Raw genomic sequence first — 12,808 nt, 5'->3', positions numbered from 1 at the left:
TTAAATTGTTATTAAATTTTATTAGTTTTAGTGAACATTTACAGAGGTTTTGGGTTTTCATTCATTCATTGTTGCACTGTTTTCTCTACCCTCCTCTCCAGTTCGTTCTTCTTCCCCCCTCCGAATGTCTGTTTTAATTGTCCAATTGCCACAGTGCTTGTCAAAGCCAGTTCTGATTAATCTCCTTTGTCAGTTGTCCTTTGCCATTCCCTATCTCTTCTCCCTGAGAGAGACTTCACTCTGATTCATAAGGAAAAAGGAGATGGAGTATTCTCTTAACTACTTCTTGCTGAAAAGGGGCGCTGTAGGTTTCAGGGTGAAGATCTTCTCTCACTACTCTAAAGGGCCCCTTTGGCAGTAGGAAACACATAGACTATTATGGAGATTGCTTTTGTAATTCATTGCCTCTTCTAAATCCAGCTTCTACTTCTGGTAGTTCTCTGTCAGTGAAATAGTGTTCTAGCTGTTTGGGGATGATTTTTCAGCAATATTTTGCTTGCATGTGATGATAATGATACTATTTAATAATTTCCACATTTTTCCATCATTTTTCTTGGGAATGGCAACAAATATCCAGTCTGCTCTGTACATATTTATTTTTACCTTCATCTCGTAGATGTCGAATGTGGAGTTTTCTAAAATCAAATCACTTCCTAAAGATCATATGAATATGAAGCAGTGAAATCCAAATTTTAGCTGAGATTATTTATACATCCTGATTGCTGATTGCTTTTTGCCGCCTACACATCTCAATGAATATATATTGGTAGTTTTGTCTATGACTAAACACTGTGAAAGATAATACTTTTAAATCTATTGTGAATTGATTCAGCTGGCTGATGGTACTCTAAATACAACTTTAAACTATAGCCAACTACGGAGTTTTCTAATTTTAGTTAATGTGTTGCTGTTTCCACTAGATCTTCCGAAAAGCAAAAGCAGTGGCTCCTTCAATACTTTTCTTTGATGAACTTGATGCCTTAGCAGTTGAAAGGGGCAGGTAAGCATATATAGAGAAATTAATATTCTTATACATATTTTGTGCATTGCTACAATTGACTTAAAGGATAACTTTAGAAAATGTGTGCATTGTATTTTATTAATTTTAATTTTTTTTAGATATTTATAATTTTATTATTTATTTTGTTTTCATTGCATTGAATATTCATGATGTAATCCTTTCTCATTCGGTTTTTAAAAATAACTATTTTTGACATTATGTAATTTTTATAGTTTATTTCTCTACAGACATCTTTACTATTGCTTAACAAAATCAGGATCGTTAGATGTGTATATTCAGCAGTGTAAATAAAACTGGATTAAGCTAAATGTCCAGTAAAAGCATATTATGATGAAAATTAGGCAACTCTCCTGGCGTATTCGGTAAAGAATTACTGTGTTAACTCAAAGTATGCTGTGTTAATTCTAAGAGTGTGCCTCTAGATTCATTAGAGGCCTCTAGGGGAGAAAAGTATGCAATCTCTTCCCAAGGTTTTTTTTTACAGCCTTGGATAACTGATAGAAGGTCAGCTATGAGTTGGTTGTGTATCCACAGCAGTGAATAAGTGAGTGAAAATGTAGTTGTAAGAAAACATAAATTAGTATTTTGGGGTTGAATCTGAGAAGATAAAGAGGATTATATGTAATGTTTTTAAACTTGTATGTATATGTATAACTATCAGGAGTGTTTCCAAATACAATTTTTTTTCTACAAATATTTATAGGCCTTTTAAATTATATGTACTACAAATACTTAAGCAGAATAATACCTATTCATGCACTTTGTGTCAGTTTTCTTTATGTATACATTTAGGATAATTAGATGTTTGCTGATGGTAATTGTAGTATTATTAGAAGGCAGCCTGTCTGTGAACCCATTTCAAGTGTGCCAAGAAGCATTGCTGTTTTCGCTCTTCCTTAGTGGAGGTGAATATGTAATTATAGAAACTTTTCACTCTGTGAGTACTGACTCTCTACAGCAAATAAAAACAGCAGAAGCAGTCCTGAAGAAAGAGCCCTAGTGGCACGTGGGTTGGGTATTGTTGGGGGCTGTGGTGGGGGGGTGTTTTCATCTGCTGAACAAAGGATGACTCTCACTCAGAACTGACTCAGCTAAATACAATAGTCATGAAGGAAGCAAGGTCTCCTGCTCTCATGACAATAGAAATTTTCTAAATATCTGCCAATTTTTTTTCCTTATGGGTTATGATGGTACTTAGGCCCTCTTATTATTTCTGAAGTGAGAACATAAAGAGGGTTGTAAATAGCTCTAATCCACTTCAACAGCAACAGGAAAAGCAAAAGAAACTCCAGAAGTTTGGTAAAGTACTGTAATCTCCTATGTGTAGGTAAAATCAAGGACATTGGATTTCAAAACCTAAAAATTTCCAGGATGGGATGCATTAGTAAAGTATGTAACAGAGCTCTCCTAAAAGGTTTCTCAAGTAAATGCTAGATAAACTATGTATTTGGGAGCCATTTTTCTCAGTACAAATGTTAAACTGTATTTATCAGATTTTAAATCCTCTCTACTCTGTAGGTACTTATACTGCTATCTTAAAGATCTCACCTCTCTACTTGTTCAAATCCACCAGCTGCTGCAAAGGTGGAAAGATGGTCAGTCTTTTTCTATGCAATTTACAGCCTTGTAAACCTAGTAGAGAGCCATGAGTCAGTTCAGACTGAATAGCAAGGAATGAGTCTTTAGTTACTGTGTATTAAGAGTACTGGAGGACTGGCTGGCAGAATGTGGGATCAATCCCTCTTACCTTGGGCACTTCTAACATCTCACCACCATGCTGTCTCATATGTTGTGGTTAAGTGCTGTTGAGTCATAAGTGACTCATAGTGATCCTATGAACAGAAACCCTGAACACTTGTCGTTTCTCCAACGTTCATAGTTTCTGGAAACAAGCCATTTCAGAAGTGGATGCCACTCCTGCTTCCACGCTTGCTTTAGTCGGGAAGCTCCACCAGACACTGTTCACCATGGGTAACCATTATTGCATTTGACACATCAGTGTCACATTGTTTAGCACCATAGCCACCATGAGTTACCTCTGTATAGCAAATGGACAGACCAGTGCTACACCACTTAGAAGAACGTTTGACCAAAAACAATTAAAACCAGACCTGAGGGCCGCAGATTAAAATCACCCCACCTTTGGCTTGGTAGCATAACTTTCTATCGAGTAGGCCACCAGGGACAGCGTAAAACCAGTTTTCTCCCATACTGCCAGCCAAATGGGTTTTTAAATAGGAGGCCGAATCACATCATCTCACACCCATTAATGAATCAACATTCCATCCTAATCCTCACCAGAACCAGCAAACAAGCCTCTGTAGAATCCAGCTCCTGCAGACAACTTCCAAACTGGACTTCAGCATATAAGTGTCTTCAGTGTAATAAAGTATTCCATTTCGCAGAATTCATCAATAAAACAAGTTAGTTAATATGAAAAAAAAATAGTGTTGGTGGACAAATGCGCAATCTGAAGAGGATAAAATTAATGAATGGGACCTTCTAAAGATTGAATCGTGTGTGCATCAAATGCTTTTTCCAGCAGAGTGAAAAGAAAACCTACTGACTGGGAAGAAATATTTGGCAATACCATCTCAGACAAGGGTCTTATAATAAAAGTTTATACAATACTTCTGGGCCTCCACAAGAAAAAGACTGATAACCCAATTACAAAATGGGCACAAGACATGGAAAGAGTTTTCACAGCGGAAGACATTCACATGGCCAACAGTCACATGAAGAAAATGCTCCAAATTACTGGCAGTAAGAGAGATGCAAATTAAAGCCACAATGAGGTACCATTTCAAACCAGTTGTAATGGCAAGGTTTATCAGGCCTGCAAGCAATAAATATTGGTGAGGATGTGGTGAGATAGGAATTCTTACACACTGTTGGTGGGATTGTAAACTGGTACAGCCACTCTGGAAGGCAGTTTGACACTTCCTTTAAAGCTGAATATAGAAATTCCATATGACCCAGCTATTCCATTGCTTGGAATATATCCCAAGAAAATGAGAACTGAGGGTCAAATGGACACTTGTATACCAGTGGTCATAGCAGCATTATTCCCCATTGCAAGAACATGCAAACAGCCCATAAGTCCAGCCACAAATGAATGGATTAAGAAGCTGTGGTATATTCATACAAAGAAATACTCCGTAGCACACAGGAGCAATGATTTTGTGATTTATTACCTAACTTGGGAGGGACTAGAGAGAATTATGCTGAGTGAACTAACTTGGTTCCATGGGGACAAATACTGTATAAAACCATTATTATAGAATGAATATGAGGATCCAAGGAGGTGGGGAGGGTGAAAGCAGAGGGGTAAGGATGGGCCGGGGGGTGGGGACTTAATGATACGGTTGTACAGTGCAATGGGGGGGGGTGAAGTAAATGGGAGGGATCTTGTGTGAAAAATAATCTATACAATCTTTGTAAATAAATCAGTATTTTTTTTTTAAAAAAGAGTGCAGGTTGTTGCCTAAAGTGGGTTGCCCAGCCTTTTCAGAGGTTCAAATCTACCAGTGCTCCTTAGGTTAAAGATGAGTCATCTCTTTTTTTTTATATCTTACTACTCTGGAAACCTTATGGAGATTTGCCATGAGTGGGAACTGAGTTGATATTTTTTGTTGTTGTTAGTTGCCTGCAAATCACCTGTGACTCATAGTGTCCTTATGTACAATAGCTTTTAAGCCTGCCCTATCCTGAGCCAACCTCACTGACTCCAACACACCTACTCCTACTGCCCTAATTACTATCTCAGCCCATCTCACCCAGGGTCTTCCTCTCCTGCACTGTCCCTCCACCTTTCCAAGAAATGATGCCCTTCTCCAAAAACTTATCCCTCCTAGCCACATGCCCAAAGTATGTAAGAGCTTCAAAATCCTGGCCTCCAAGGAGAAACTTTGTTTCACTCTCTCTAAGACAAAGCCATTTGTTTTCTTGGAGGTCAATGATATGTTCCAGTCTCTTCTCCAGCACCACAAATCAAAGGCATCAATTCTTCTATAATACTAGTCGTTATGCAGCTCTCTGATGCATAACATGTAATTGGGAAGACCATAGTTGATAGTAGTGAAATTGCTATGGTTGTGTATTTTTTATACTTCCTGCTCTCAGTGGTTTATTCAGATCAAGTACAAATAAAAGCTATACTGTTCTTTGTAGAGAAAGATTTCTGGTCATGATTGATTATTTTAACATTTCAGAAAAAAAAAATAAAAGACTGCTAAATGACTTCAGTGTTCTTATGTCCAAAGTTGGGAGTTTTATTGTATTTTGTTTGCATTAAGTCTTATATAATTTGGTTGTTTCTAAATATAAAAATTTTGTAGAATCACATTTCTTTTCATTTTTTTCTCCTTTGCTATGCATTGAACCAGGATTACCTAGAGGTGATAAAGTTAACTAGTTAGATTGCCCTTATTAAAATTACAATAAATAAAACTTTCACATGTATATTTTTGCTTGTCGGGCTGTTTGAATTCAACACATTTTCTAGAAATTACAAAACAGTATATTTATCTATAGTATACAAATATTTAATTCCAAGGAAAAGAAATTATTTTTATGTTTATTAAAGCATATGGAAGAAGAAAACATAGAAAAATGAGACTGTTCTTCTTATCAAGTTCTTGAAAACATCTAGCCTCGGTTAAATGTTCCCCTTTTGCAAGATTATAATGGAGCAAAAAGAGCAAACAGCAGCAAAGCATCAGTCTGTCCTCCACTAGTTGTCTTTATCTTCAGAAGTAAAGAGGTGGAGAGTGGATCCCAAGTATCTACAATCTCTTGGCACAGCTTTCTTGAATGAATGGCATCTGTGGGATTGAATGAATAAAACTGGCAATTCCTAGAGTTACTATTTCTGTTCAGGATATCTGAGGCAGCCACAAGATCCAGAATCATCCCCATGGACTATGATTATGTAGTATTTTGTTGTTATTATTAGGTGCTAGTGCTGCCTTCAATATGAATTGAAGCTCAACATCAAGAAAACAATGATTCTCCCTACTAGATTGATTGACTGTTAACAGCTTCAGTTTACTTGGCTTAATAGTCAACCCTGTTGGTACCAGCAACCAGGAGATTAAAAGACAAATTGCATTGGGCAAGACTGCTGTCGGGGACATCTTGAGAATACAGAGGAGTAACAAGATCAGTCTGTAGACTGATGTGCGCCTGATCTATGTTATGATTTTTGCAATTACGTTCAGTGCATCAGCAAGCTGGACAATGATGGGATGATAGAAGAATTGATGCCCTTGAGCTATGGTGTTGGAGAAGAGTATTGAATATACCATGGAAACGGGTTCATCCTGGAGAGGGTGAAATCAGTGTGCTACTTGGAGGTAAAGATTCTGAAGCTCTCTGACATACTTTGGGCATGTTGCAAGGAGGGACCAATCCTTGGAGAGGGATGTCATGCTTGGGAGGGTGGAGGGACAGCACAGGAGAGGAAGACCCTCGATGAGATGGATTGACAGTGACTCTCACACTGTGGGTAGGTGTATCAGAGACAATAAAGTTGGCTCAGTATAGAGCTGGATTCAGAGCTGTTGTGCATAGGGTCTTTATGAGACTCAGGTGACTTGATGGTACATAACAACAACAAACCATGTGCTATACTCATTGCAATCCTGTGTAAAACAGATCAAAACTTTGTCTCATCCTGTGCTGTCCTCAGTCTCTGTTGTCACTGTGTCAATCCATCTCATTGAGTGTTCTTCCTTTCTCTCCTTTTTCAAGAATGGTGTCTTCCTCTAAGGACTAGGCTTTCTTGACAGTATGCTCACTGTATGCAAGAGGAAGGAACATTCTGGCTGCACCCCTGCAAGACTGATTTCTTTGATTTTTGTGATATATTCAAATATATTCATTATTTTTCACCCACATAACAATGAAAAGTATCAATTCTCTTTCTGTCTTCACATGTTGTGGTAAAAGTAAAAAATTATTAGAACAGATTTGAAACTGGAAACTTATTCTTGAATCTTAATTCTCTAGTTGAAGAGGGCTCAAATGTTTATTTAATTTCTGAATAATATGACTTCTGTTATTTGGATTCTTCATTTTACTATGACCTTATACTTAATTACCAGGTATAACTTCACAACAGGACATTTTCTGGAGTCATAATCCTCAGGGAGTTGCACTGTCGACCCAAAGCTGGCACCTCTGTTACTATTAGAAAACACCACCAGCTCCATAGGTGAAAGAGCAATATACAGTCTGTGAAAACCTTCTGGAGGGGCAGCTATGAGTTAATTCTGACTTTGTGCAATGAGACTTGTTTGTTCTTTTTGTTTTTGTGTAATTCTCTAAACAGCCCCAGAAGATACAGACCCTAGTCATATCTCCTTTCTACACTAAGGAAAATAGAAGCATATGTATAAATAACTACCTTAGATTACTAATAGAGCTGAAATTTGTATTTAGATATTCTGATTACAAGGTAGACACTTGAACCTCTCTTTTATACTTCCAGTAATTAATATAGATAAAGATTTGTAGGTCTAGTTATATAATTAACTAAATATATAGTGTACATTATTTCAATGACTTATTGACAGAAGAGGTATTGATGTCTTTGCGTTGTGGTGTTGGAGAAAAGTACCAAACATCTCATGGACTGCTCAAAGAATAAACAGATCTTGAAAAAGTGCAGGCAGAGTGCTACTTGGAGGCAAAGATGACAAAGCTTCATCTCACACATTTTGGGCATGTTGTTAGGAGAGGCTATTTCTTGGAAGGGGACACCATTGCTTGCAAAGGTGGAGGATCAGCAAAAGAGAGGAAAACCCTCAACCAGATAGACTGACAAAGTGACTGCAGCAATGTGCTCAAGTACATCAGAAATGATAAGGATGGCACAGGATAGGTGAGGGTCCAGATCAATTGTTAATAGGGTTGTAGGCACCTAACAATGACAACAACAGTATAAGTAATGGTCTTGTGGGCTGTTGTAATACTGCTGTTCATTCATTCACTCATTCAGTATTTGTTGAATGCAATTTCTAGAGTACTTTTTGCATTGGTGATAGAACTGCAATTAAGACCTATAGCCAAGTACGTTAACCTCTCTGAGCTTCAATTTCTCCACCTATAAAATCGTGATAGTAATAACAGTAAATTTTAGTTTATTAGACTGTAAATAAACTTGTGCTTCATTAGAACCTGACATTTATTAAAACTTTAAAAACCCCAGTGTTTTGTATTCAGATTTCTTTAAAGATATTCTTACTGTAATAATTTCAATATACCCCACACCAAATACACTGCTTTGTGTTGAGCCAAGCTCTGAGAAACTCCATAGGACAGCGAAGAACTCCCCCATCGAGTTTTCAAGTAAGTAAATCTTTACAGATGCAGAACGCTTCATATTTCTACCAGAGTGGTTGATAGACAAGGATTTCTGACCTTTTGATTGGCAGCCAGATGCCTTAACAACAACTTAACTTTAGTTGATTTCTGTGTAGATATTCTAATAACAGAGCTTTGGTAGCCTATTGATAAGAAGTTACACTGCAATCCCAAAGGCACACAGTTCAAATCCACCAACAATGATGTGGGAAAATAGATTTTTTGTGTGATTTTATTGACTGAAAGCCAACTGGAGAATCTGTTATGGTTCAGTTCCAACTTGATAGCACACAACCAAAGCAACCTTGTTATGAAACTAGTGTCCATATTAAAACAAATACAGTAATTGAAATAGAAATGAATCCCATCCAATATAGCTTCCCTTGTAATGGAGGATACTGATTAAATAGAAAATCAATAAAAGTATTGCGTAGATGATAGGTAGTTTGGCAGTTCTTCAAAGATATTAAGATCTTTGAAAGTTGTAAGATACATTGTGTGTCTCAGTACTGAAGTAAAAGTCATATTAAACATAAAATGGTGCTGAGAAAACAAACCTGAGATATTTTCATTTCACAGGTTAAAATTTGGAAAAATTTTGTATCTTAGAAATAGAAGGCAGTTTGTTTTGTTATATAGGAAGAGATTATATGTGTTGAAAAAGTAATATTGTTATATAAAAGCTTGTAGTACATGGCTTTAGAAGTGGCCATGGCACTAGGGATATTGCCAATGTCAAATAGATTTGGCTGAAATCAGAGTACTAATAGGATGTATATTTGTGTTCTATTGACTTTGCAAAGGCATTTGACTGTGTGGGTCACAACAAATTGTGGCTGACTCTGAGAAGAATGGGAGTCCTAGAACACTTAATTGTACTCACATGAAACCTATGCTTAGATCAGAAGACTGTCATATAAACCGAGTAAGGAAATATTGCATGGTTCAAAATCAAGAAGGGAATCCATCAGGGATGTATCTTTTCCCCCCCATACTTTTCCAGTCTATTTGCAGAGCAGATCATTCAGGAGACTGGACTTTATGAAAATGAGTGTGGCATCAGGATTGGAGGAAGACTCATCAGCTACCTGCAGAGGACACAACCTTGCTCACCAAAACTGAGGAGGACTTGAAACATTTGCTGCAGAAGGCCAAAGACTACAGTGCTCAATATGGATTGCATCTCAGCATCAAGAAAACAGATTCTCAGTACTGGGCAAATTGGCAGCATCATGATATATGTAGAAGAGACTGAGATTGTTAACAATTTCAGCTTGTTTGGATCCACAATCAATACTCCTGGCCCCAAAAGTCAGGAAATTTAAAAAAAAAAATTAATTACATTTGGAGTCTGCTGTAACAGTGTCATTCTAGAGTAAGGTGCCTGATCCAGGCCATGGTCTTTGCAATTACTTTGCAAAGTAATTCAGAGAGCTGGACAGTGATTAAGGATGACAGAATAAGAAGTGACATCTTTGAATTGTGGTGCTGAAGAAGAATATCAAACATTGACTTTCCATCTTGGAGAGGTGAAGCCAGGTTGCTGCTTGGAGGCAAGAATTTTGAAACTCTTTGACATAATTTGGGCATGTTGCCAGGAGAGAACAGTCCTCGGAGAAGGACATCATGCTTGGCAAAGGGTCAAAACAGGAGAGGAGGACCTCAGATAAGAAGGATTGACATAGGGACTGTAGCAATGATGTCAGATGTGTCAGAGATGGTGAAATTGACTCAGGATGGGGCACGGTTCAGGGTTATTGTTTATAGAGTCACTGTGAGTCTAAGTCAGCTCAACAACACATAACAAAATAATTATATGAAAATGTTTGGAGATGCCATTTTATAACTAGAATATTAAAAGTTGATTGCATTTACTAAAATATGAGCAATTAAATGTTGAATTAAAGTTTGACTGATTGAACAGCATCTTTTATGAGGTTTTGGAGAATCTGCAATACTAATTACTGCTTTTTATATAGCTGTTTCTGCACTTGCTAGTCAAGAATTGATTTCAACTTGTAATAGTTGTCTGGGAAACTAAGAAATTCTGAGCTAGCTTTCACTGAAAATGAAGATTCCAGACGTAGCAGTCTTCTGAAAAGACTGAGTTTTAAAATAATGATCAGGAAATGGAATGACCTCTTTTCCTGCATATCCAGATTTCAGAATTCATGATATTAAGCTTTGTAGAGGAAATTTTTGTAGCCATCATTTCTCTAAATGACACTTTTCATGGAAGGTTATAAATTTTTTTAATGTGAGTTTTTATGGTGGTTTTTAAAATTTCATAAAATTTTATAGCTGGAAACATTCTTAGAAATCATCTAGCACAAACTTTTTCTTTCTCAAAAGTCATGGGAGCTTCTAGAATTGATAGAAAGGGAACATAAATTCTTGTGTCCCATACAAGATAATAGATCATGTCTTGAAATTTAATGCTGTTACAACTATATTGTTGCTACTTCTTGTACTGTCAGGATTTTAGAAATTAAAGCTTTTCTTTTGGAATAAAAGTTCTCATGTACCTATTTTTTCCTTTTAAATTTGATGAAGACTATTATGTATGGGTATCAGTAATACTTTAACCTACTATTAGTTTGTATACTTATATTTTAAAGTTGTTAAGTTTACTATTCATCTCATACGTTCAGTTTTTCTTGATGATTGTCTGATTGGGCCATGATATACACTTGAGAGCTGAACAGTGAACAAGGATGACGGAATAAGAATCAGTGCCTTAGAGTTTTGCTTTTGGATAAAAGTTCTGAATATTCCATGGACTGCCAAAAGAAAAAACAGATGTATTTTGGGGGAAGTGCTGCCAGAGCACTCCTTGGAGCTTTGTCACTCATACGTTGAACATGTTATTAGAAGAGTCTATTCCTTGAAAAGGGACATCTTGCTTGAAGTGGTAGAGAGACATTGATAGAAAGGAAGAGCCCTAAGAAGATGGATTGACACAGTGACTGCAGCAGTGGGCTCCAGTGTATCAGACATGATGACAATGGCATAGGGATGATGAGGACCCAGTTCAGGTCTGTTGTTCCTAGGGTCCGTATGAGTCATACTTTACCCAGTGCACCTAACAACAGCAACAATGACATACACTTGGGGCATGCTAATCAGGAGGAACTCGTCCTTCCCAGCATAGAAAATCATACTATGCTGGGAAAGGTAGATCAAAGATTTAAGATAATTTTCCTTGAGATTTTTCTTGTTGCACTGTTTTTTTCTAGGAATTGAGAATTAATATTAGAGTGGTAGATTTCTTAATATAGCTGTCCTGACTTAAAAATTAAAATACCATTTTCCTTAATATTTACCTGTACCATGCAAAGTATCCTAGATAATGATTCTGTTCAAGATAGTGCACTTACAGCAAGCTTCTTTAGGCATATTTTAGTACTCTTCAAGTTTGAATGCTAATTGTAGGGGTGGGGAAAACAAATTTTATCATACCTATTATATTAAATTCTGTGACTTTAAAAATGTAGTGGTGGTGTTGTGGTTTTGCGTACCATCAAGTTAGAACCAACTCATAGCTGACCCTCCAGCAGGTTTTCAGAGGCCATTAATCACACAGGAGGAGATTCCCCATCCTCCTGCAGAGCAGCTGGTGGATGAAAACTGGAGGCCTTAGGCATTGTAATGCAGCTTGTTGGCACTAGGGCTTCAGGGCTCCATCAGATCGACCAGGTCTGAACCTATCCTGTCCTATCCTACACCATCCTCATGATCTCTGTCATGGTCACACCCGTTATATTAGGCATTGTGCCAGTTCATCTCATTGCATGTCTGTCTCTCTTTCACTGATCCTTTCCCTTTCCTAGCATAATGGCCAATGACCAAAGTTAATGAGACAGAGTTACAAGTTTATCAGTTAATGAGACAAAGTTATCCTTGCCTCTTTGAGCACTCTGTTTACATTACCTTCCTGTGAAAGTTAAAAAAAAAAATTGATGTGTTTTAGTTACCATTATCAAAGTCTGATAGCATCTGTTGCAGAAGATCAAAGACTACAGCTTTCAATGTAGATTACATCTCAAAATCAAGAAAAACAAAATTTTTACACTTGACCAATAGGCAAGCAACATCATGATGGAGAAAAGATTGAAACTGTCAACACAGTTATCTTCCTTTGAACCAGCAGTCAGGAGATCTGAAGACATATGCATTGTGAAGTCTGCAGTCAGGGACCTGCAACAATCTAAGTGTGAAGACTTAAAGTATGCCTGATTCAGGACATGGTCTTTTGAATCACTTCTTATGTACTAGAGAGATAGGCAAAGAATGAGGATGACAGAAGAAAACTTGATGTCATTGAGTTGTATTTTGTTGTTGTTATGTGCCATCGAGTCGTTTTCGACCCATAGCGACCCTATGCACAACAGCCCTAAACCCTGCTCTATCCTGCGCCAACCG

General features: G+C 37.3%; 1 protein-coding gene across 1 annotated transcript in view; it reads left to right on the top strand.

The window, feature by feature from the left end:
- SPATA5 (spermatogenesis associated 5) overlaps window positions 1-12,808 on the top strand; it is a 334,732-nt gene that overhangs the window by 104,206 nt on the left and 217,718 nt on the right. The window contains exon 14 of the mRNA XM_006881124.1: window positions 921-1,000. Within this exon, the coding sequence (XP_006881186.1) occupies window positions 921-1,000 (80 nt within the window). The remainder of the gene's footprint in view (window positions 1-920; window positions 1,001-12,808) is intronic.

The sequence above is a fragment of the Elephantulus edwardii genome, unplaced genomic scaffold (genome assembly GCF_000299155.1).
Source record: "Elephantulus edwardii isolate Elephantulus edwardi_28Jun2011 unplaced genomic scaffold, EleEdw1.0 scaffold00012, whole genome shotgun sequence".
Classification (NCBI taxonomy): Eukaryota; Metazoa; Chordata; class Mammalia; order Macroscelidea; family Macroscelididae; genus Elephantulus; species Elephantulus edwardii.
This window is presented reverse-complemented; position numbering and strand designations above follow the sequence as displayed.